At 38.6% G+C, this 26,090-nt stretch overlaps 1 protein-coding gene across 2 annotated transcripts in view; it reads left to right on the top strand.

Moving 5' to 3' along the window:
- The window catches only part of LOC124171437 (glycine receptor subunit alpha-2), an 87,462-nt gene extending 61,877 nt beyond the window's left edge, over positions 1–25,585 (top strand). The window contains exons 9-12 of one of the 2 annotated variants that reach the window (XM_046550607.1): positions 1,198–1,358; positions 13,262–13,382; positions 13,485–13,505; positions 24,363–25,585. In XM_046550607.1, coding sequence (XP_046406563.1) covers positions 1,198–1,358; positions 13,262–13,382; positions 13,485–13,505; positions 24,363–24,533 — 474 coding nt within the window. In that variant the 3' untranslated portion in view covers positions 24,534–25,585. The remainder of the gene's footprint in view (positions 1–1,197; positions 1,359–13,261; positions 13,383–13,484; positions 13,506–24,362) is intronic. The other variant, XM_046550608.1, reaches the window with a different exon arrangement.
- The last annotated feature ends 505 nt before the right edge of the window (positions 25,586–26,090 follow it).

Raw genomic sequence — 26,090 nt, 5'->3', positions numbered from 1 at the left:
ACCCACGCTCTACTACACTCATTTCTGATCAAGCTAATCCCATCCCATTCCCAGACGGATGGGAACCTCATTTTTTTACCTTTTACTGCCTTTAAGCAGTTTATGGAAAAAGCGAGTGTTTTAAATATTTCTTTCTTATTTTTACCTGGAATATCAATGCCCATTGTAAACCATTTCATAATCCATTTTAATACTATTCTCATAATTTTATGTTACAAAAGTGAGGCCTATAAGGCTGCCAAAAACTGCCTCATATGAAATAGCAAAACATAAAACGACGCGTAAAGCCAACTTGCAAACAACATTTCAATAAATAAGGGTAAAAATAGAATTTTCCAGGATTCAAACGTGTAATCTTCCCTAGACAGATAACACCTGATGATATCATGAGGAGCTAAATCATTAATACTTAACCTGAAGCGCTTAATACAAATGCTAATTGTCGACGAAGGTGGAGCATACTGCCTCCGAAGACCTAGGAATAGTGTAATAATGCATCCTCATCTGGTTCTTATCTGTACGGAAAATTTCGATGGAATGTGGGTGAAAAATCAATTACAAGGTTCAATCGATGAAACAGACAAACAGAAGAAGCAAGTTAAGAAAAAGCGTGCGACAATATCGCGGGGACGGGGGGGGGGGGGTGAAAATGAACTATGGGTTTGGTCGTGTTTGAATTAACGGGAAAATCAGCGAGGTAGTTTGGAAATCGCAGAATCGTATTCATTTATTTTCATGCATTTTGCGAGCGTGTTTTGTTACCTTTAGCCGTGAACCGTGAAAGAGTTCACCACGGAATGAAACATCAAATGGATGTGATATGGAATTGAGGAGTGAACGCTGGGGAAGACATCGATGCGGCCAAGAAATACTCACTCATTTCCAACAGATATGTAAAAAGCTAAGCATTCGCTTCTTCCCATTTCATATTTCCGTTGAATTTTTTTATTTATATTTTTGTAATCTTGTGTATTACGTGCGCTCTTATTTGCATTTTAAACTTGTTACTTATATCCATTAACATCATGTTGCTGTTTCACATGCTGTATGTGAACAATTAATCAAATAAATAAATTAATTAAATACGCCCATAATGGATGGCGTACACACGCTAATTTGTCCTGTAAACGCCCCGCGTCTGTGGAGCTCATTTCCTTGCCGAGTGCTCACTTGTGTGTTCTCCCTTTCCTCCCGCAGTGGGTGTCCTTCTGGATCAAGCCCGAGGCGGCGCCGGCACGCGTCACCCTCGGCGTCACGTCCCTGCTGACGCTATCCACGCAGCACGCCAAGTCGCAAGCGTCCCTGCCGCCCGTCTCCTACCTCAAGGCCGTCGACGCCTTCATGTCCGTCTGCACCGTGTGAGCACACTTCACTCCATTTGCTCCGTGTATCACAATACGCACTCGCATACGTATCCTCCCATCCCTATTGAACTCAGGAGTCAGCCTGCCTTTGGTCAATGCGTGTTTGTTCAGCAACCAAGAGGTCTCCCTTGGGCATTTTGAGAAATACATTTTGAAGAATGGAATCTGGTTTCGCTAGTTATGTCGCCTTATTGATGGATGTGGTCCCAAATCGAAAAAAGCTGACCGATAGTAATTTTTTCGACTTTTTGTAATGAAATTTTAAATGGTGAATTCGAATTCTGCCGGTTATGGCCTAAAATATAAGCAACTATGTCGGTATTGTGTAGATTAGAGCGGTCTCAGGAAACCGCCAAACATAGAGCATTCAGCGTAAAAATGACAGTCGCGTGAAATCGGTCACTTTTGAAGAGGACTTCACCCGACCGCAACCGAGGGGGGGAAAGCGCATATTTTTTCCTTAATGGCCGACCTCGATGGCGGTGGGGTTAAATCCTCGTCCGACAAACCGGAGGTCCTGTGTTAGAATCCCACCTGGGTAGGTGGCCCCTCTCCAGGGCATGTATATTTGTGAAGAATCTGAGCTTTTCCCGGTGAATAGCGTGGATGAAAGCTTCTCGGGTTTCCAACCGGGTCAGGGTCTGCATGGTGTAGGCCGACGTTTCGTTGGGAGACTTTCCCAACATCCTCAGGTGAAGGAGGAGGGTATAAATATCGAAACACCGCGACATCGGCATCATCAGCCCTGAGGATGTTGGGAAAGTCTCCCAACGAAACGTCGGCCTACACCATGCAGACCCTGACCCGGTTGGAAACCCGAGAAGCTTTCATCCATGTATATTTGTGATGTCCTTTGATAATCCTCCGTTGGAAAGGATTTTGCTATGTGCTTTTTACGGGGAAGTTGGAAATGAATTTTTAAAATATTAACATCAGTGTAGTGTGAAAAATACATATTTCGATCTTTATTATATTTACTAATAATCATATTTTATACTTCTTGCATATTTTACCCGAATTTTTAAATAAAATGTACAATATCGTGTAGCGCGTCACCTACTATCGCGAGATCTTTTCAGTAAGTAAGAAGGGGAAAGTATATGCAATGCAGCAGTAAAGAATATGCTTGCTACTATTTGCTCCTCCAACCTCGACATTGATTTCACCATAGCGATGCAATGCGCTGATGCGAGCGAAAGTATGCGCGGTATGGATCCATGACATTCAATTTTTATGGGAATAATTCGATGTTTTTTTTGCATACTTTCCTCATAAATAAACCATTATTCTCATTAGTTTTGCGAATGTACATGGTTCCCAGTATGGCCTAAGTATCCACGTGAGCCGATGTTCTCCTAAAAATAGTATAAGAACTCCATCGGAAGGAAAGCAGTGTGGAACAGAAAAACGAAGTCCAGGAAAATTTCAATGCTTCCAAAACTTCAATGCATTCAGTACAGATTCCTCAAATGCTGCTCCACTCCGTCATGCCAAGAGGCGGAAGTCTTCGTCCTCACGCGCCTCATGGACTCGCTGTCTCCTCTACCCCACGTGCGGGTCAAATGGCAATAGGAAACGGAATATGGAGCAGCCGCTCCTCCGTGCACTGTCCGTGAATTGCGCTTGGACGACCAGGGATGAAGGGAGCTAGACTTCTGCTCTACACGACGGAATTTTCTTTGGAAAATGCGACGGTACGACCCTCACCATGTCTTTTGATGATGGTCTTTCTTCATGATGGTCTTTCTGCTAAAATTCATTTTTGCGAAACACCCTGGCCAAAGAATGATTTGAATTTTGAAAGACGTGGTCGTGAGTCGAGGAGAAGCTGAATATTCTCGCCGTTTTGAAAAGAAGACTGTAGGATTGAAGAAGAATGAAGCGTTTTGTTGATGTGGAATTCAATACTCTTTTACAAAATTTTCGCTGCCATTGCACCAATCAGGGAATTCAGTTTAGTCATCTTTGCTTTCCACACAACAGAACACATTGCCTAGGGATCAGTGGATATAAGAAATTCTACTCGTCTTGTGATGCATGAAAATTTTCTCGAAGGTGGACAAGGATCTCTGTTATTTAAGAGACAATATGTGTTGTGCTTCTTAAGACGCATTGATATCCACAATTTCAGCGATTCAAGGAAGGAAATCGGTTCAACTATCTACCGAGGTATTGTCTCTCCTTAGTCTGGAGGAGTGAGTAGAGGAGCGATCAAAGAGTTCAGCAAACATCACATGGCGATTAGAAGTGTACTAATGATTTTTTTCCTCCCAGTGACTGTGAAAGGTATGGAAAAATGCTAATTCACTACTTTTATTGCTGAGATACACTACATGTAACATCACATCAAAATTATAGTATGGAATTATGTGCCCCGTGATTTGATGCACAAATCCCCAGCCTGAAATGAGCTCATTGCCGTCGAAACAATAAATTTGGCGTTTATTCAAGAATCATAAAGGAGTTATAGAATATGAAATTCTAAACATTGTCAAACGCAATATAACGACACTGAAATTCATTGAAAATTGTGTAAGCCGGGATAAAGTTAAGCGACATGCTTCCAAAAACATTGACCCGTTACAAGATTGACTGCGTCTACCTAATTGGAATTAGTTATTATAATTCATTTGAACCCTTGATGCAGGACAGAAGGGTTAATCAAAACCATATAATGCTAACTTCCCAATAAGATTACTTTGATATCAACGGAAATAAAACAAAACGGAAGGAAGAAAATATTACTGTAGTCCATTCACATTGTTGCACAAAGATGTTAAAAAATAAAATAGCATTTATTTAACCTATCCTCGAAATTATTTAATTCAATTTTACCGGACATATAATCAGTAATAACTATCGCGGAAAATACCTCAAATTCCATTTGGATTTTCGTAATATTAATTACACAAAAGATTAAATAAAAATTTAAATATTGTATATACATAAAATAACATTAAATTCGGACTCAGAGGATCAGATAATATGACATTCGAACTTAATATAAAATATATACGTAACAATAACAGCGTTATTTATTTCGGCCAGATTTTTTTTCGATTTTGGACCACGCAACTATGCGGCGCGAGATTCCTCCACTCCTCTTCCCCGAGCTGGTCTACAGTCGGATATCATGTCTGGCAGTCAAGGCTTGTGTTTTTATTGCTTTTTTCGCATTACACCCACGTTTGTGCGCTACTTTTTGCAAAAATTATTCGTCCACACTCTCTATACACGTATTTATTATCAGTTCTATGTAACTGAGTACCTAATTTTTCAATCCTTTTAACCACATCGAGCGACTTGATACTGGCATTGAAGGGGTGACGTACCTACTCAGAATGCTGATACTTTTTCTTTATTCTTAGTTGCTAGTTAACATCTGACTGCTAAATTCATTGATATAATATTCCATTCAGTAAAGCGTAAACATAGTGAATTCGCTGCGATATAGTACAGTATATTTACGTTTCATACGCTTTTCCGTAGGTTTCATTTCTTGGACTGTGGTCAATTGAATTACCACCCACATCCGGTTTGGTGAGACGCGGCACTGACGGCAGTCGTGCTCATAACGCGATCTCATTGGATATCCGCAAGACTTACGACACAAGGAGGAGCCATCTTTCTAACGGCTTATATCCATTGTAGATAAGCATTTGCATCTTCCGGCTCATGTCACATGGTGGCCCTTCCTCTTGCCAAACCCGGAGGCGTTGTCCCACTTATTATCGCGCCGGCCCCTCCTCCTCTTTCCCTTTGGTTGATATACTAATTGGCTTAAGCGAATTTGTCCGGAGACGGGAAATCCAAATGCCTATCAAAGTTGAAGGCTCATATCTTGTTAGATGCTAGCTCCTTAACTGTTTTACATAAGCTGTTAGCCAATTTCTCCGGGTTGACACCTCTTCTCCTCCGCTTTGATGATTGCCAAAGACAATCGAAAAACCGGTCACTGAGATATTTTCTCTCTAACTTGAATTGGCATTTGAATTTCCTTTTCAGATAAAACTGACTAATGGGTACACATGTTCCGTAAATAAATTACGCTTTGAAATTCCTTTTCATAATAAATCTTGGCACTAATCAATTCTTAGCTAATATCCGTTTCCACAAAATGTATTCAATTAGCGCATTCAGCCACGATGAGAGATCATTTCTGATCACAGAGCAACTGAGTGGTATGACGTAACCAAGGGCGTACCCAGGATCAAAACTAGGGGGGGGGGCAAGCCATTGTTGTTCAAGTTGTAGGTAAGAATTAAGCATGGAAAAAGTTAATGTAACCAACAGTTTAAGGAAACTGTAACAGCTCTTTATTAGTTTTTAAAAGTATTTGCTTGAAAAAATATTATTTTCCTCAAAGACATTTGAGATTTTTTCTTCTGGGGGAGGGGGCTGCTGCCCACTCCTGCCCCTCGCTGGGTACACCCATGGGCACTGATCGCTGGGGCTCCTTAATTTTCGCGGACGCGAAATTTTGCCATTTTTCGCGAATTTTGGGACTTTTTCAATTTTTACGCGAATTTTAATGTTTTTGACCTATTTTGCAATTTTTTCCACGATTTTGAAAGGATTGTTGATCATTTTGCTAATTTTTAAATTTCAAACAACCAAAAAGCTCTTCTGTTTTCTTCAACAAATCCGCGAATAAAGTTGATGCCGCGAATTAAAACTACGAGCTCTCGACGCCGCCGCATTTCCTCATCCCAAAAACTCCCATTCGAAGCGTTATCATCGACATAGCTATGCCACCAATAAGTTCTTTTTCCCTACCGACTAAACATTCCTTGTTCCGACGAGTGTCGTGATTAAGTGCCCTTAATTTTTTTTAGGGAGTTACAAGGTTTTGATCTTAAGAAAAAATATTATGGCACCGCTGAGCCGAGCTTCTCGCCTTGCCAACTCCTTGCGCGAGGAGGGAAAAATCTCGGGCAGAAAAGGAGATTATTGTCCATCCATACCTGGAAGTATGTACTCCTTCTTTATGTATCCTGAACAGAGAATACTAATACGTTGTAACAGCAATGATTTTATTTCAATACATTGGTAGATGAAAGCAAGCAAATTTTGACGGCTTGGAAATATGACGCAAATTTCGCCTTGGGTCTTTTTGTCTATTCGCGGACACTAAGACAGGAATAGCTCATAATCCTTGCGAATGACTACCCCTTCCAGTGCATGCCTTTTACAAAAAGGCGCTCGCAGTTCTTCCTCAAGTTCCATTCATAGGGTACCATAAAACATCTGCACGAGGAGCGACCCCAGCCAAGGGGCCGCCAGGGAAAGAATTAGCAAAGGGGTTCACTTTGTCGTTCAATTTTTTGGAGTGAACGAGTGTGGTGTGGTATATTATAAGTTTGAGATATGTAGAGTGTTTTTATACAAATCTCTGCTCTAACGTGCCCTATCACGATGTCCAACACGAAGAGGAGGAGAAAATGTAAGAAGCTCAGAAGCTGCGAAAGTGAGTTGGTGCTCAACGATTTCTCGTACTTCACAAAATCTCTCAGCGACACTGAAGCCTGCCGAGAAACTTCGAGAAAGGCAACTGGGTGGTCGGAATCCACTGTTTACAAAGTGAAAAAGGAAGGTTTCCATGGTCTATTTACGACACCTTAACAAATTAGTCACCCTTAAAGAAATTCGAGAAAAGTGATTTTCGACGATTTTGTGATATCGGTAGTTAAATGGAAGGTAAATGAATCTTTACGGGAAAATATCCCTCCGACTTTAAAATTATCTTAAGCTCGGTAAATACGGACAGTGATCTTTCAGATTTCATAAGGACAACATTATATCGTCTTCTTGAGAACATAGGCTTCGGGAACGAACGCAGAATAAAAAGAAGCATCCTTATCGACAGGAATGATATTATTCGTTGGCGGCTAATTATTTTAGGCGGCTAAAAATATCGTCGCGAATAGAGGATCATTGTATTCATAGAAGAAACCTGGATTAATGTTGGAAAATCAGCGAAAAAAATAGACTTTCCGCAGCAAAAAATAGAAACTCCGGGTCAGGCTTTCCTTGCTGGACTTACAATTAGTGCTGGGCATTCTGTCCCCACTTCCCGAGAAGGACGACTCGCAATTGCACGGACAGAAAAAGGGCTCAGAAAAGGAGCATCGCATGTGTTTCCATGCAAGAAGAACACAATGGATGGGTATGACGAAGTTGATACCGAATGTTACGAGAGCTGGCTCGATCACTCACGTCTTGTAAGCTTAACTGAAGGCTCTATTGAATTGGTAGATCATCATAGCATTTTTCCAAGGATGTATTTTAAGCCGTCCATAAAGTAGCATTTCGGGATCTCCTCAAAATATTTCGGTTTATGCTCTAGTCCTTAGACGTAAACCTTGGTCCACCAAGCTATTTATTGAAGTTGGTAAATGAGAAAAAGTCATTGGAGGTCAAATCATGTCCATACGGAAAGTTTTGTAACGATTGGAACATAAATTCCATCAGCGTGTCAAGGAAGTGGATATAGACATTACACTTAGAGTTAATTTTCATGATAACATTGAAAAGCCAATTATCCATCTGATATAACCATCGTTGTCTTATACAACATTGCCTTTCATGGAATACTAGCCAGAGCCGAAAAGTTTAGAATAATATGGAAGGAATAGAAATTTTGTCACATTCAGAAGTGGCGATAAATTTTATTATCCTTCACTTTATTGTTATTTTTTACATTACAGATTATTCGTCATTCAGCTTGTGCATTGAATAAGTCCATACATAAAATAACAAAGGACCTTTCCTTTTATATTGCAGCAAAGGTATTTTAGTTTACGCTAAAAAACATCTTAATTTACGCCGTCATTCGTGCGATCCCAAACTCCTTTCTGAACTACACCATTTTGGCGCTATATCATGTGTTTTTGCATACGCTGGGATGCCTGCCGGCGGAGCGGAAGCTTGGCAGCACTGTTCTCCATATGGCCCGTACTGTCAACTAAAGGTGGAAAGCTCTATAGTCATGTTATCTAAATAGCTTCAACTGAGCAGATCACGAGAGCACAATTATTAGATATAAATTGGAATTTAAACGACCGTAGTCACAAACAAGGTGCTCTCACGCTGTATTTAGCTTGTGATACCATTGACGGATGTGTGTTATGCTAATCTATGCTCCTCGGTGATTCTAATGTAATTTACGGTTAATGTTTGTCTTATGTTTAGGAAATATACGAAATATCTATGCTTAACACTTCAAAATAATAGTAAACAATGAAATCAATAGCATTTTTCACTCCCATTAGAGCTAATCTTGCATACTTGTTGTATGCCTTAGATTTCCATAAACAAACACCAATTCGAAATGTGGGCGTACTGCTGCCATTAGCTGCCATCACGCGGAGAAAATCCGACACGATCAGATTTTTCCTGCGACGACGCAGCGAGCTGGCGACATGAGGTCATCAATTCTCAAAGATGGGCTCTGATTGACTCGCAAGCCTCGGCGTCAACGCAACGCCGAACTGTGAAGACACCCTCCCATTTCTTCGAGGCCAACTGATGACCATGGTATAGAGCGTTCCACATTCAGTTGACAGTATGGGCTCTTATGGAGATTCGTTCTCCATTAGTCCGGGTGCGCGATGCTGTCAATTACAGCATGAAAATTAATATTGCGCTCCGCACTGTTTAAAAATGCATTCTATTGTAGAAAGAGACGCTGCATTCATTGGTGCCAATATTTTTTCGATAAAATTATAACAAAAGCTATAAAAACATTTCCTTAAATTTCCGTTAGAAACGTGTATTGTTTACTCTATCTTCTTCTCGCAATTGTCGCCTAACCGTTAATTGTACTGAATTTAATCTTCTGAATCTATTCTCCGCCGCGGCGGCGGCGGAGAATAGATGCCGGCCAGAACCGGAGTCGACCGCAGGGTCGAAAAAACGATTTAAAATTCGGGGTTGCTAGTTTGTGCAAGATTTTACTTTAGATCCACAATGTAGAAGCTCCATAGAACGGCGTGGTATCAGTCACTTGGCGGAAGTCGGCGGCAGTATCTACTTTTTCTCTACGTTTATGTAAAAAAAATGGGCTGAAAACAGGTTCCGTCATTTTGTTACTTATCTATGATCACTGATGAAACAAAATTTTTGAAACGCTTCAAATGTAAGAAAAAGAAGTGTTAATGAAGACGGTATAACAGTTTTGTCGATAAAACTATTCATGAAACCACTGCACGAGGATAAATTGGACAATTTTCAGAAAAAATCGAGGGTGGTCGTTTTTCGATAAATTTGTTCAACTTTGACCTCAAATATATTGTTAACGTGAAGACACATGTAATAAATAATCTGGAAAGTTATGCACAATTTACTTGAGAATATGTATGCGAAGTTTCAACTTCCTAGCTCAAAAAAAATCGTTTTTGAGGTTTTGGTTAGCTTTTTTCGATTACTCTAGCACACTGTGCGTCGGAATGAAAAATTTAACTTTCACGAAGACTGAGGTGGAATAACTATAAACAAAAAGCTTTGATAGTATTACTTCGGGGAACTGGAAAAATTATGTAAAGCACATCAAGGAAGTGTGAGAAGGCATGCAGAAAATTTGCAGGATGATATAGAGGCGTTGATTGTTAGTCTGACATCGTCTTCATCATCTATAATAATAATAATAGTAGAATTTCATCATTTATAATGTAACCTGCCGTCCAAAGGGCCCTCCCTCTCTCCCCCTCACACCAACTCCACCCCAAGGAGGTGGCTATTATTTTTAGAAGAGGGTAAATATTAACCAAATGACAAATCTCCGGTAGGTGTTGGGGCTCGCCCACGAGGGATATACGCATGTGACTGCGATTAATAAGAGACGGATAGCCACCTTACATTATAACAAAACAATTTATTGAATGAACAAGATCAGCCAATTGGGCTGGACAAAACAAAAAATACTTGACTTGAAAATCAAATTAAATGAATACACCGCCCTCTTCCGTCTAGGGCAGAGAAAAGTATAAAAACCAAACCCAATAGTACACACGCGCCTATAATACATTCATTCATTCGGGGGGAACAGTAGTATTTAACTTCTGGGAGGAACAGTAGTATTTCACTTCTGGGGGGGAACATTAGAGGACAGCAGTTAACACAGCCGGGTGACCACAGCTCCGTGGTGCCGATACCTCCTCCTCTGGTCTCCTTCCCTCTCCTCTGCTGCCACTTTTTTCCACTGCGTTTTCCCTTTTGTACACTCGTCACCTTTTCTATTCCGTCTCTCTATTTCACTCACACGTCTGTCCCTTTTATACCCTCTATAGGGTTTGGCGGCATGCGGAACTCAAATTTCGATGCGAATTCCGACTCATCGGAATTCGACATTGCCCGCGAATTAAAAAAAACATGATATACACGTGCACTAAGCGGGTAGTGGCTATCCGTTAGAATAATAATAATTCTTAGAATACTGACTTATTTAAAATCATACGTGTACGATATCTTTTTTCTCTATGTAACATGTCTTCTTGTTGAGAAGAAAAAATTTTACTAGGCTCCTCTTTTTCGCATAAATTTTACATAATATCTATCATCATACTAATTTCTACAACCTTTCCCTGTGTATTACAAAAGAGGAAAACCATTTCACACATCAAATTACTTTGAAAAATTACACTGCCACTGTCCTTGGAATAAAATGCTTTCAGTGTATGTCTTAATAATGAAGATTTTGATGAATTCTTTACTCTTTCTATCTCTCTCACACTTTTGCCTTCATCACAAACCATCTTCACAGCTTCCAGAGAGCAGAATTTGGCACTGGTACCATTCTGGATCACTTATGAGGCATAACTACCTAGTACTAAAAATTAAAATGCACTAAAAAATAAAAATTAAAAAAATAATAGTCTTGGAAGGAGTGAGACACCCACATATGTGATGTCCCAGACTTCCCTTACGGGCCATTTTGTATTTCACATGTATTATTAGGCTTTAAGAAACAACTATATTACATGGAATTTACCAGTTACACACCCGAATGACATGCATATTCATCAGTTCTTCCAGCGAGAGAAAGTCATAATTAAAATAATAGAAATTTAAAGTTATAGCATCTCACGAAAGTTACCTAAATTGGTGTGAAAACCAATATATCCTTCTTCAGGAGTTCCTCAGGGCAGTGTCCTAGGGCCTTATCTTTTCAATTTATATATTAATGATCTTCCGTCCCACCTTCTGTCCTCCCAAACAGATACTCTTCTTTATGCGGACGATTGCAAGATCTACAAGGAGATAAAAAACACCTCTGACTGCAGAGATCTCCAAATTTCCCTAAATAAAGCTTCCCTGTGGTGTGACACTTGGAAATTAAAGCTCAACCCTAAAAAATGCAGCATCATGACTATTGCGTTAAAAACACAACCCATCACTTTCAACTACACCATAAATTCATCTCCCTTGACCAGAGTTATGACGATGAAAGATTTGGGCGTTATAACCGACCCCAAACTAAAGTACTCCGACCACATTCAGACTGTAAAAAAGAAAGCCATGTCTCTGTTAGGCCTTCTTTACCGCTTCACGGAAATTAAGGATCCCATTGCACCCCACTCCTATTTCTCAACGATTATCCTTCCCATAGTTTTGTATTGCTCCCCAATTTGGTCCATGTCAGCCCCGACTAACCTAAAATCCCTTGATATCATCCCCCACTTCTTTGCCAAAATAGTTAGGCATAGAATCCCTCACTTACGCAATATGTCCTCTGATGCTGTATTGTCTTCTCTTTCCTTGTCTAATCTGCAGAATCTCAGACTTGAAACGGACTTCAAATTTCTACACAACATATTGAACTCGACTTTTGACTGCCGTGAACTCCTCTCTCTGTTGAATTTTAGAATACCGACTCGTTCCACCCGCTCGTTCTCCCTACTCCACCTCCCTATTCCCAGAATCTCCCTGACCAAGCGCTCACCTTTATATCGCCTCTCCTCCCTCCTAAATTCGCTCCCTCCTTCCATAGATCCTTTTCACCTGTCACGCAAAAAATTCACCGCACAAGCTTTGACCCATATGTCTGCTAATTGAATGTTATACTTCCCTACTGGTTAATTCTTTGTTTGTTTTTATATTGTTATCGTATTGTGTCTAATTCATGTATGTCATTGTTAAAAGTTTCACTGTAAATTGGCGTCACGGCTGTATGTGAAATTTACCTAAATAAATAAATTAATTAACTCACATTCAGGGAAGTGAGTCAGGAGCCGTTATAGGAGGAAATGCAGCTACTGCTTCTCAGACATGTCAGATGAGCAAGAGCCAAAAAACATGAATTAAGAGAAGGAAATTTGAACTGTTTCATACCTCCCACTTTCCCATTCCTCCCTTGTTTCCCATACACATCACTAAAATTAAGTAAACCGTTTACCGGGCCTTAAAAGCCAAACGTGGGCTTAAATCGCTGCTAGCTGCCGCGCGTTCTCATTTACAGAAAGATGGTGCCGGAGATGGTTTCGGCGAAGGAGAAATGGCCGAATCATGGAAAAAGGAATGGAACTCCCATCCGTAGAACCACTGCGGGAAATGATCTCTATAAACTGTCATTTTTCCGCCATCATTGGAGAGAACACTGCAGCCATCACCCGAAAGGAACGAAAAAAAAAATGATCGCGTGATTTCGTGTAAAACGCCACAAGTTTGGGGCATAACTCACGGACAGTCTTTAAGGGGCACCAAACACCCGCCATTAACCTCAAAAAATAGATCATGAGATGGTATTCACCGGCAGCTTTCTGCCGAGGTAGTGCGTGCGCCCAGCAAAGAATTAAATGGCTCACATTTGAAGTTTCCCATTTTACTACTGCTCGGTGATCGTGGATCTATTTCATGAGTTCCATGGTTGTAACTCAAATACTGATTTCTCTCGTTTGCAGGTTTGTGTTTCTCGCCTTAATGGAGTATTGCCTTGTCAACATAGTCCTGGGAGACTCGGATGGAGGAAAACCGCCAGCTGAACCCCCTAAGCCCGACAAAATATTCGATCTCGCAGCCAAGGTAAGAAGTCAATTGTCCAAGCACTTGAATGATTTGTGAAGTTAATTCTTTCTGTATAAATAAAAACATTTCCCCCATTTGCGACACCATTTCGACGTCCAGCCGCCACAAAGGATACCCAAGATAAGTATTTCCGAAAATTTCACAATTTGAGCTTAAATATCAGTCGCTTCTACGTGACATACTTTTGAATGGCTTTCCTAGAGCACAGCCTGAAATAGAATTCCTGCACAAAATCCGTATTTTAAGCAGGTCAGTACACACATACTTCTAAATATTTAGCCGGAACAGGACAAAAAATCCTGAACATAACCACAAATTTTACATAATGGCAAAAGAGGAAGGAAACTATTCAATTCAAATTTCATCGAGATCACTTTGTGCCTAGAACCTTATAAACGCCCATAACAACCTGATACCTGCGCAGTATCTACAACAGCAAAAATTCATTTCAGGTCTATTTGGGCACCTTGCATCTCATTTCCTAAATCCAAACGAATTAATATTCACCACCGGCGAATACATCCATTGCATTCCGATGTCTCACTGCGGACGAGTTGATGCTCATAGCATGGGCACGGAGACGAGGCCAGCACTGATACTTGTTGCAAGTTTTCACACCAGCAATCCGCCTTGAACACTTGTTCTTTGGTCCTAATTACTGTTAGTCTATTTGCCCCATCGACCGCGGAGCGTAGTAGCGAGAGCGGGTAGACTCGCTTCGCTAGGGCGTCCCCGTCGGGTGCAAACCCCGTATGAAGCCTTCGAATGACCCAATCGAAAATCCTGCACACGGTCTGCCCTCCCCCTCCACTCTCACCGAGAGAATATCACAGGGTTCCCACTATAACTAAAATATAAAATTCACGGTTTTTCCCGGTTTGAATGTCGTCAAATTCGCGGTCTGTTGATACGCCATTTTAGGTAGAAATATTGATCACGTAACAATCATCGGCCGCACATTAACTACAAATTTAAAAAAACGCGACAGACCCCGTAAGTGCAAACGCAACAATGGCAGTGCTATCTCACATGACGTCACCTATCGTTGACAAAATGCAGGGCCCGCTTGTGAGTGGGAAAATGGAGGGTAGCAGGGAAGTGAAGAAGTGTCTGATTTGTCGCTAGGGTTAATGAACACTTTACCAGTTACCAGTCTTCCAATGGCAGGTCAATGTGTCGTCATGGCACACGGACCAATAACTGCCCGTCGAATACACGTGTGTAGATAATTGCGTGGACAGGGGCTTCGCGATCCGCTACGGCTGACTTTGAAGAGCAACCCAGTCGAAATGCCCGCTTATGCTCTTCTATTCGAGTTTTGACTGTTCGACCTGTTTTCCCGATGTATTTCTTCTCGCAAGTTCCGCAGGGGATTTCATACACTCCTTCAATTTGAGCCGTCCTATCCTTGGCATTTCCCAGGAGGTGTCGTACTCGGGCGTGTGGTTTAAAAATGGCTTTAATGTCGAACTTTCGGAGGATGTTGCCGATCTTATCTGTCGTTCCTTTCACGTAGGGGAGGAAGGCTTTCTATTGGCTAATGATGTCTTCTGTATCGTTGGAATTGTTCCTGTTGCCCTTGTTGATAATCTTTTAGAAATTTCGGGGTATAGCTCCGTTGTCGTAACCATATCAGTCCATTCTCTGTAGTAGTATATGGAATTCACTCAAAGAAATAAGCCTTTCAGTGTACCTCTTGCAGTGCCCAGCGATTGCATAATAAGAGTCATTCGTAGCAATATTTATGAAGTTTAATTTATGGTGATTCTTTTTTGAAGTTTTTTTTCTATAGTGAAGGCGTGGGGAGGCACAGAAACGAAGTTGAGAAGATTGCAGCATACAGACAACCAAAAACTCCGGACTCGCACCGAGTCACAAGGTAAAAAAGGTTTCGGGGTAGGTCCGGTATATCAGTTAGGCGATTACATCGAAGATAGGGGAGTGGCTAAAACAACTTCATAGCAAGAAACGTTCAGCTTTCCTTCGATGACAACACGTATGATTTTAAATAAGTTAGTATACTAATCTTTCAATTAAATTTACCATTAATTCGATTGTGTAACGTATGAACGCAGCGTGCTTGTATGCAGATAGAGTGATTTGTATCCACCCCCAAAAACTTTTGTACGCAGTAGTGATGAGCGATATATCGCTAACTGTGATTGAATCACCGTTACTGAAAAGTAGCAGTCACTGTCGGTGATTCAATATTCGAAATCACTGTGATCGGTGATTCGATCACTGGATTCGGCGAAGATAGCTCTGGCTGCTACCGAGTGATATGCGATACATCGCTACCTGTGATTGAAGAGAAGTAGCCGATCACTGCCGGTGACTAAATCACCAAATACTCGAAATCACTGCGACTGTGAATACGGTGAAGTTAGCTTCGGCAGCATCCATGATTCTACCAATAGTAATATAAGGATGTCTTATTCATCTTTTGTGATAAATAAGTCATTCTGTACGAAATATACAGCTAAAGGTTTGAATTATGATGGTTTGATTATAAAATATTTTAAAATATATATGTTTAAAAATGCTGACGGGATTTTAATGATTGCCCCTTATCAATTCTTTTACCACATCAAATTTACTTAATTATCGTAATATAAACTCGGAATCAGAACTATTCCCTCAAAAAAAATATTTTGCCTAATTTTCTATAAGTTTATTCGTTCCTTTTGAGATCTCATTCCTTGGAATTGGACAAAGTAGCAGGAATAGCCCCAGATAACACGGCATTTGTATTACATCTGTATTGCATCAATATTACACAAAAAATACGTGACCAAATACATATGTATAAGATGGAATACGATCGTATTACATCAGTATATTTCACGTAAAAGTGGTTCAAAAGTCCCTATGGATGTACCTATGTATACATGCGTATTACAAATTGGAAATCTGAATACCCATACATGAAATATACATATGTATAAGATGGAATACAATCGTATTACGTCTGCATATTTCACGTAAAAGTGGCTCAAAAGTCCTTCAGGATGTACGTATACGTGCGTATTACAAATTGGAAATCTGAATACCCTTACATGTAATATACATACGTATCTGCAGGCCCTCGTACATGAATTATACATATTGATTTTCTGACCCACATCCACTTAATATCAATATGGATCAAATGGATGAATAAATATAAGGAAACTAGAACATACAGATAACAAAACATTTATTCAAAGAGAAAAATAAAACAATTCACACAAAGAACAAGTGTGGCCATGAACATTGCTAACAAGCATTAAGGGCCAGCAAACAGGAGGTTAAACTTAGATTTAAAAAATGGCACAAAGATAAATAAAGTACAAACAATGGTTTGAGTTGGAAAATAGAAAAAAATGTTAACACGGAACAAACGTTGTAACCCATTGCACAAGATGAAACCTGAATTCAGGAAACCAACTCTGCACCATCAGCCACTTCCTGAAAGGAGAAAAGAAGAAGTCAAGTTTAAAAGTCATGCAAAAATATATCTTTTTGTAAGATCTGAATAGGAGCTCAAGGCCTTTCAATTTTATTTTTTTTTCAATTCATATAGGCAGTCAGTATTCTGTGAAGTCTGTAATTTTAGTATTTATTCTGTATTCTGAATGCAAATGAAAGTTTGGCTTCTCTGCTAGATTCCAGACATAAGTTTTAAATTTTTTCATTTACCAATTATGTCGAGGTCCCAGCTAGCACAGATTTGACCTTGTCCTTTGAGAAATCAGATATTTTGGGGATATGCTTTCATTTTACAAAATTAATAGCCTTTCTCTTAAGAAGAATGAGAAATATGAGAAAAGATCATATGACTACTTTTAAATAAATTAACAAGGAAAAAGTGCATCCATTGGTAAGCTTATTTAGTACATGATACTACTGTATTAGTACCATGATTTAGTAGCTGATCATTCACACAGAAAAAAAGATAAACTTGTGATATCAAATTTTCAAACAATAAATTTCATATAACCGATAATTTCAGGCTTAACTTTAAGAAAACTCTCCATTAATAAAAATAATTTTTCCCTAAAACCTTACCTCAGTATTAAACAATTCCACCTGGTCTTCTGGCTTTGCGTCGTCGTTTTTTTCGTAATCCATTCTCCTCTTGTCCAGGCCAAGCTATTTTCATCGTCGCCTGCTGGGTATGCGCGAAAGAGCATGAAAAGAAAATTATAATCAATTAATTGGGCCCCTACGCACCTTTTTCTTACATATAATGACCAACGTTCGCATGAAAGTTACGTATTTATCTTGTGCTAATAATAATGACGACATGCACCTTGATTGACTGCATTTCAAGATGAAAGAAATATTATATTTTGCTTTCAGAGATACGATATTACACGACCAATACTTCTTGTTCGTTAAATAATTAGAAGTAGTGGGCAAAACGGTTCGGAACTTCGGGGAATCTATTACTGACAAGGCTACACTGATAAGTCTACGGTCAAAGATGTTATGACTAAGCATAGGATAACTAGGAATGCAAGAACTACAATACCGTGGGTTGTGGTAATAAACAGCGATAAAACAACTCACACGTGAACGAAAACATTCCTTTAAACAATTTTTTTCTGCTCTTAATTAATTAAGAGCAGAAAAAAATTGTAACCCATTGCGCCCATGGTCAACACATTGCGCCAATAGTTGTATCCAAGTATACTCAATTAATAACATAATTAATGTAGTCTATGTAGGATACAATATAATTGCGACGTCATTTTGCCAAATTACTAGTAAATAGAAGGTTTTAATCGTGTAGTAGCACATCTTTAGTCAAAATATTGAAGAATACGCGTACGAAAATACTCTCGTGAAACACTAGAGAACTACTTGCATGGTTTACAGTGATATCAATCATTTCACCCACAATAAAAGATAAATCATACCTTACCTAATTATCCAGTGACAGGAAACTGTTGGAGTTGGCTTGCACGAATCGCAATAACGTGCGGGATTGAAGCAGATTTCCAGCAAAACATAGCTTCGGGTTGAGCACACAATCCACACGCACCGGTTATCGAGGATTAAAACACTATGTCAATTCTTCCAATACGTATAATAATACAAACAAATATAAAATTAGGTACGCATCAGTAGCCGGAGTTCCTCCTACAGCACGTTCTCGTAGTCTCGAACGAAATGTCGAGCTTAACTGTTAACGAGATTATAACTGTATCACTTCCCTAGCTTATTGCCACAGTGGAGGCGCAGAATTGAGAATTTAATTTTTTTGTTTAAACAGTTATATTAAAATATTGTTTAAAAAATTAAACTTTGCTTTTACTTTTGCTCTGTGCAAGAACTATTTTTTGTATTTTTCATGTATTGTGAACCATTTTTCCATGTGTATATTTCGCGGATGGAAACTGAATTTTACATATGTAATACGTCTGTATTTCGCGTGCATTTACAAATTAACATAAATATGGCCGCCATACTACCCTTGCTCACATCGACCAGTATATGATTTATTTTTAAGCTTTCTGGGTATAAATTCGAATGGATGAATGATCATTAAAATGAGGAAATCTGGCGTTTGCAGTGAACATATTATTTCTGGAAAAAATGTTTCTGTACATTTCACAAGACGCAACGAAAATCCACCTCTCAAAAATTACAGAAAATATACATAATGTATATTTTGTGTAGTTTTGACCACATTTACATATGTATTTCCTCTGTATTCATACATATGTAAAAGTGGTACGTGTTACACGATATTTACATTTGTATTTTTTGTGTATTTTTGACCACATTTGCATAAGTATTCAAATTCTAAAAATACACAAAATTACAAATGTATTTATCGTGTAACACGTACCACTTTTACATATGTATGAATACAAAGGAAATACATTCAATCATACATATGTATTACAGATGTAATACATAACAAAAATACATATGTATGTGACCCATGAAAAATACAATATAAATACATATGTATATCCAAATGTGTGTTGTTGGGGGCAGCGCCACAAATCACCGCCTTCTTCTAAGGGTGATCGCAATCACAGTTAAGAATCACCGTTACTATGATGAGTAGCAGTCACAGGTATCGAAGTGATCGGAAAATCACAGTTCCGCTCATCACTAGTATGTAGTGCTTGGTTTTGTGGATACTTTGTAAATTTTGTTCAGAGACACCAGGTCCTCGATGGAGAGAATCGGTCATTAATTAGTGTGTTAATCGCAACGAACCACGAGAGACGGATGCGATAGGCCGAGAAATTGCGGATAAGCGACAATAGTCAGTGACGTCATTAACTTACCAGCGAGAGACGATGTCCGTCGACTTTCTCCGCGAGAAATAGGCGCCGGATCGAAAAACGGAAAAATGTCTCATTATCTTTTAACCTCAATCGCATTCGACGATGATAAAACACTGGTGAAGGAGCTCAAATGTGTAGCCGTTGCCGGGAGGAGAGGGCCCTCATTTATCTCGCGGAAGGCTCACAAGACGACAAAATGAACAAATTTTTCGGACGAAAGGAACGCGAAATTTTAAGCACACCCTCCAGAGACATATTTTTCTGCAAAAATCTAATTTTTCGAGCGGGGTATTTTAAACCCCATGTGGCCACTTCTTAACAACATCGCACGATGAAACACATTTCACGCAGTAGTTTTTTCATAAATGACGTTATTACCGATAAATATTCATTATTGTTGAATTAAGAACGCATTTTATTTAAACTCTTGCTCATAATCGGTAAAACCGTTACTATTAATTTTGCTGAAGTTATCGTCATAAGCAACCTGACTTAACATCATGATCAATAATGCTGATATAGCAATAATTTTTTTAGAAGAAATCCAATGAAAATATGCATTTAATAACATTAATGGGCCAATATTATGAAGACTGTCTGATATTTGTGCAATGGTGCACTCACCATATTCTCTATGCTCTTAACTCAAATGACACATATAGCATGTGTTGCTGACATGGGTTTCAAAGAGTTGAAGCTGCAGCTGAAGGAAAGCGCTTAAACCATGAAAAACCAGCAGAGACCAGCAATCCTTCCTCCAGCCTATCAAAATGATCACTACCAGTGACGGCGCTAGCAGGTGCGGGGCTAGGGGCGAACCTTCAGTGCGGGGCCCTTCACTTAAAATATTAAACTCTATACCCCATCTACAAACTCGAGCATTTTGAATCCCTACCACTCTATGGCTAAGTATGTGTTCCCCTACCAAATTCAGACTTCGTAATTACGCCGTTATGATACCATCACGCAGTTCATAAATTCATAAAATTATAACGTAAAATAAACATAAAAATCGCGCTTTTTACTTTAAATTACTGCATTATCATTCCTTTTTCATAATATTATTTTTTGTGTAGCACGGACTTAGGGTGCGATTCATAGACGGCACTTTAGGCTAAAGTATACTTTAGCCGGGCTAAAGTCTGCTTTTTCCGTTTCATAAACGCCACTTCAGAAGAAAAATGGCCGAATCGTCACTTTACCGTAAAGTGCCCAACCGGAGCTCACTTTAGGGCTAAAGTGTCCTTCACGGATAAATAAATATGGCGGCACCGGCTGTTATTGAAGTTGAAATATGAAGATATTTGGGTTACGGAAATGAATAGGAACTAATTTTTTGGTGAGAACACAGCAGCAGAGTGGCGTGTTTCAAGAAATAACCAGACGCGTAATATATGTCTTTTCCCTGAAAATATATCGTGTCGGTATTGATGGAGATGACCCATTTCTTAAGTTTCGAAGTTAAACTCTATCGGTCGTGTGATAATTACAACACAGTAAGTGGTTGGACATATTGGCATAATTTATGTTGCATTTGTACACAAGCTAATTGTTAAGTACTTCTGTTATTTATGCGTTTATGTTCCATGATTTTACTAAGATACTTGAATCTGATAGCAAAATTCTGTTTACATTGGCGTCAATAGCCTTCGTACGCGAAGACTTGATTTTCATGTCGTTTGGTCAGCCAAATGCTAGCTTCTATACCTTGCATTGCATTTTAAGCGTTTTTACTCAAATTTAGCTTAATGCACTCTTGCCGTATACCTCCATATCACGTTTAACATGTTTCCGTGATTTTGAAACTATATTGAGTCGAGTTTCTGTTTCCTTTTTCGACTATGCCTTTGAATGTTTATAATGATGATATAAGATCTCGTCATGAAAGGCAGCAAAAAAATTAAAACATACTTTCCTTCATAATCATATTATTTGCAGCAAAGCAATGTTTTCTCGAGGATGTAGGATTGTTATGAAATTTCATTTACACAGCATCACAGACTTCATTGACATTTTTTACTACAAAATTCGTGAATGGATACTCGGGTTAGGTATTCACATATGTCGAGGCATCATTTGAAGCAGACAAAGAGATATTTATTGATATAAATCCATTCTCACATTCAAAATGTTTCACTGTGTGGCCATTCATTCATTGGTTTTGATGATGTGGGTATTCTTGAATGTCCATTTCTCTAGTATAGTAACGCCTTAGCTCAACATTCTAAGAATTAAAATATTGGTCAGCAGAAAAGAATTCAGCAAACACCCATACCTCATTCAAAATATGCGTCCAACTGAGACAACCACTGATCGGTATATCTTCAAATAATTGGTACAGTTTCAAGGTAACGCGAGTGAATTTCACTATTTCACCCACCTTCAATGAAAGTACACCATCAAACTTCGCCTAGCATGTAGTCCTAACAACCGTTTGCAGTTAATCATAGAAAATGTCGTGAAAATATCATCATTTGAATATTTACATCGCTGGAAACATCGAAGGGCATTACCAATGCACGAAGCTAATTAAAAGTGAGCTTTTATTCAGCTAACTCAGTCATTAACGTACAAAAAAGGTAGTGGGGAAAAGCTTTCAATGATGCAGTATTCATTTACATTCGCACATAATATGAGAAAACGAGAAAATGCAGCTTAATAAAATCTTAGCAAAATACAACACGAAAACCCAGTCGCTAGAAATAATTGTAAACAAGTACGCATTTAAAATCGTGTGTCATCTTTTTCTTCACTTTTTCGCAGCGTTCATTGCCAACACTCAAATTTTCAATGCATGATCGAGACTTTAGGAGCTAAAGTGCCACTTTATAAAGTTAGATCCTTGAAACGACTCTGCATCGAACTTTAGCTAAAGTCTCACTTTACCGTAAAGAGAGACTTTGTTAAGTGAGCAATTTCAGTGTCGTCTATGAATCGCACCCTTAACAATACAGTAATCGTTGAATTTGCGTTTTCAAACTATCGTATATTTTAATTTTTTCACGAACGCGGAGCCCCCCAAAGCGCGGGGCCCGGGGCAGTCGCCCCGCCCTAAGGCCGGCTCTGATCACTACCACAATCTCTTGTCTAATAATCTCTTATGGCTAAACCCTATCTACACTCAAATGATAACCCTATAATCTACCCACCGAAGTTATTCCTATGTCCCACTCTTCCTGGCATGTTTCACTATGAAAAGATAACTTCACATTTCATTCTAGAAATAATTTACTAAATGAAGGATTCTAGAAACTATAACCCGTACACTTCCGACATAAAATACTCTCATCAAACAGATTAATTCAATGCAAAGAACACTAGAGCCGTTTTCCACTGATAAGTTTTTTACCTGGACTCTAATGCATTTGATCATGATAACACTATAAGCTACCAGATAATTGTTCCAAGCATAGAAACTTAGATTGGCGTTTAAGCATTAATTCACAGTTTAAATAATAAGCCTGTCTTTGGTTGGTTGAGCAGGGGAGAGTGGGACACAACCAACGGGGCGGGACAAACCAACCCCTTTAAAAGCACCCAGTAGTTGTCGCTTTCAAGTGGCAAAGTTGTGATCTAATTGAAGTGGCCGCCATTGCCAGCAGATCGAGCTTGTTTTCATTTGCGTAGTGGCCGCCATTTAGTTTCAGTAAATTTTTCAAGTTTTAGACAGTTTCCTTAAGGATTTTTATTACTTTTGCTTTGGATCTGACAGCTATTATGCCAATCTAATTTACCAACGGTAAGTTAAAATGATAATTTTGTGTTTTCAGTTGTGTTTCAAGCACGTGTAGCCGAGTAGTTAATTATGGATACGTTTGTATTGCCATATTTCATATGCTGTGGGGCAAAACCGTCACTGGGGTGTGGGGCAGGACTGACAGAGGTTGGATGCTCTTGAAGACAAGGATGATTGTGACAAAGGAGATGAGGAGGGTTGCATATTTTGCAATGAGTTGTATTCCAGTTCCAAGAATAAAGTGGGTTGGACACAATGTTTAAACTGCAAAGGGTGGGCTCACGAGGTGTGTTAAAATTTTGAAGAAGAAGATGTCAATTTCATTCATGATTTCTATACATAAGTTCATATCCAACCTCACACATTTTTAATTTACTATTTCATGTTGAGAAATATCACACACACGTTAAAAGTGTGTTTGTAAAATAAATCTTCCAAAATTGTACAATAAAGGATGTTTACGTGCAAATTCTATGGGTGTCTGTTTTGCCCACCCTATGGGACAAAATCGTCATTTTGTCAATGTTTGAAAAAAAAACATACGTATAAGTAATCACTATGATAAAATCCATTTACATTAGTATTCTACACCTTATATGTTTAAATGTTACTATTAACCACATTTAAAAGAATATTAGCAACAGAAGGTCAAGTTTTAAATGAAAAAAGGTTAACAGGTCGGTTTTGCCCCACTTTCCTCTAGTACTCACCCTGAACTAAGACACTGCTGAGTGAAACTCAAAATATATTTTCTAACTAGTAATACTTTCCATTATGTTAAAGTTCCACCACATCATGCATGATGCTACTTTCTTCATCATTTAACTGATCAGAGGACTTCAAATCTTTCTCTATCAAAATATGTGACATGACAACCTAGAAATCAAAACTTGGTGAGTATGAAAAAATTGAGATCATTCCATCAGGTCTAATGAAGAATGATTGTCTTTGCAGGAGAATGCACGGCTACTGACAGGACAACCTCCTCAGCCACCACGGCCAGCCCCAGTCAAAGGAAACCTGACACGAGCCATCAATATTGACCGATTCTCAAGAGTCTTCTTTCCTCTCACCTTCTTTTTACTAAATGGAACATACTGGGCAATGTTTGCTCAATACCTATAACAGAATAATAGATACGTTGCAGATGAAGGGATCCTGATATCATTGATTCTTACGATGCTCGCGTGTGTCCAGCAAGGCACTATTTATCTGGCAATTATTACTTGGAGAGGGATGATATTGGTCTTTTTCATTTTACTCAAGATAACATGCCTATAAGCCATATATGACCATAAATTTATTGACTATTACCAGGTACTTTGCAAGGTATGTTGGTTTAAAGTAATTTTTTATGCTAGGATTCAAAGATCAAACCTTTCAACACATGCTTTTTGCAAGGTAAATTACTGAGTAAAGATAGTGCATATGTTTATGTCGTAAATAACTTAAAAATTTTGACACTCAGAGTTGAGGCAGTAGATGCTCTATTTTCTATCAATAATGACACCACACAAAAAAATTGAAATTCAGTTCCTTAGTAATTTTGCATATGCTATTCTTATGGTTACCAAGATAAATTGATGATTATTTCACCAATTTAACTACTGGTGTAACTTAATTAATTCCACTCTATAAATCAACAAATCCGTCTTCTGGAAATAATCCTGAAATTTTATAGTGCAATAGGAAAAACAGCCATTAAAGCTATCCAGTTTTCCACTAGCATTATTTTTATGGATAAGATATTTATGCAACTGATCTGCTCAATATTTTGAATTTATATTCAAACCTCATATCAAAGTAAAAAAATCATCAGTGGACATAAGTACATAGATCACATTATTTAGGCATGCATTTCTCCGGAAAGAATAGAGGTTGCTTGAATATAAACTCCAGTTTTTTAAAGTAGTAAATGCCTCTTACATCGTAAGTTGAGCATCAATAATGAGGTAATTACAATAGGGATGAGAATTACTAAGAAGTAATACAGGGTAAAAACAGCTTAAATGCATTTATCACAACATACAACATGTAGTATCCAAGAATTGAGCATAGCTTATGTGTAGAAATATACAAAATGAAAGAATTTAAGTTCTGAACGTATGATGCCATTAAATGAATCTAAGAACCATAGAAACCATGTATGTGTTTTGAAATAAACAAGTAATATATATTATACCACATACAAATGATTAATATTTTATAGTAACAGAGTTAAAGAATGATACAGTGGCTGGGCTTGCATTCTACAGCACTTAACAATATCATGACTACAATTGAATCATAATGTTCATTTGCCATAATTTCTTCTTCAAATATCTAAAAGGTGCATTGATGTGGCTGAAAGTATGTACCACCACATGGACGTACCCAGCAGGGGGGGGGGAGGGGGGGGGGGTAGGCAACTGAAGATTAGTTTGCCCCTAGAAGCAAAAGTAAATGCAGTTCAAAACAAAAATTTGGAGCAAACTTTCTTGAAATCCAAGAAAAGTGATGTTAGTATAAAATACGTAATTAAAATAAAAGTATTTCATTTTTGAGCAAACAGTTTTAAAAACTAATGAAGCGCGATTATAATTTTCTTGAATTTTTATTTTCCATTACCTTTTCTTTGTTACAACTTGAACAACCCCCTCTAGTTTTGATCTTGGGTTTGCCCTTGCACCACCACAAAAAAAT

The sequence above is a fragment of the Ischnura elegans genome, chromosome X, assembly GCF_921293095.1.
Source record: "Ischnura elegans chromosome X, ioIscEleg1.1, whole genome shotgun sequence".
Classification (NCBI taxonomy): Eukaryota; Metazoa; Arthropoda; class Insecta; order Odonata; family Coenagrionidae; genus Ischnura; species Ischnura elegans.
The sequence above is the reverse complement of the archived record's forward strand: the minus strand, read 5'-3'. Positions and strand labels throughout refer to the sequence as shown.